The sequence below is a fragment of the Gekko japonicus genome, unplaced genomic scaffold, assembly GCF_001447785.1.
Source record: "Gekko japonicus isolate JY-2015 unplaced genomic scaffold, Gekko_japonicus_V1.1 scaffold120, whole genome shotgun sequence".
Lineage (NCBI taxonomy): Eukaryota > Metazoa > Chordata > Lepidosauria > Squamata > Gekkonidae > Gekko > Gekko japonicus.
Window position 1 is genome coordinate 1,090,801 of NW_015175973.1, and position 622 is coordinate 1,091,422.

At 76.0% G+C, this 622-nt stretch overlaps 1 protein-coding gene across 1 annotated transcript in view; it reads right to left on the bottom strand.

Annotated features, from left to right (window-relative positions):
* Window positions 1–441, bottom strand: part of SLIT2 (slit guidance ligand 2) — a 455,701-nt gene extending 455,260 nt beyond the window's left edge. The window contains exon 1 of the mRNA XM_015426100.1: window positions 218–441. Within this exon, the coding sequence (XP_015281586.1) occupies window positions 218–387 (170 nt within the window). The 5' untranslated portion in view covers window positions 388–441. The remainder of the gene's footprint in view (window positions 1–217) is intronic.
* Window positions 442–622: the final 181 nt, after the last annotated feature.

The following is a 622-nucleotide window of genomic DNA, read 5'->3' on the forward strand; positions in this document are numbered from 1 at the left end:
ATCATCCAGATCCAGATCTGCGGGGGGCATGGGGGGGGGGCGGGGCAGAGAGAGCCGAGAGGGGCGCGTCTCCCTCGGGTGGGCAGCGCAGCCGCCCGTGTGCCAGCCCAGGCAGGCCTCCTCCTCCTCCTCTCCCTCGCCTCCCGGGTGCCTCCCGGTCCGCGCCCGACCTGTGACCTGGGGGGGAGGGAGGGGGAGGGGAGCCCAGGCGACTTACAGCCTCTCGGTGTTGCGGGGGACGTTCCTGGGGACGCCGCGCAGGGCCAGCCCGTGACAGTCGACCGTGCTGCCGGAGCAGGAGCAGGGAGCCGGGCAGGGCTGGGGGGCCCCCGCGCCGAGGCGGAGGAGGAGCAGGCAGAGCCAAGCCAGCGCCGCCGGCCGCCGCATCGTGGTCCTCGGGCAGCCAGACACGCGGAGGAGGCGGCAGCGCGGCGGTGTGTCCTCGTCGATCCCCCCCGCCGCCGCCGCCGCCGCCGGTCTCCCGGACAAGTTTCAGGCTCCGCGAAGTCCGAGGGCGCAGGCCAGTCTTTCCCCCCCGAAGGCGACGTCGAGCCGGGTCCTCCGCCGGCGAAGTCGGCTGGCTGGCTTCTGGCAGCCCTCCTGGCCGCGGGGCGGGGCGGGG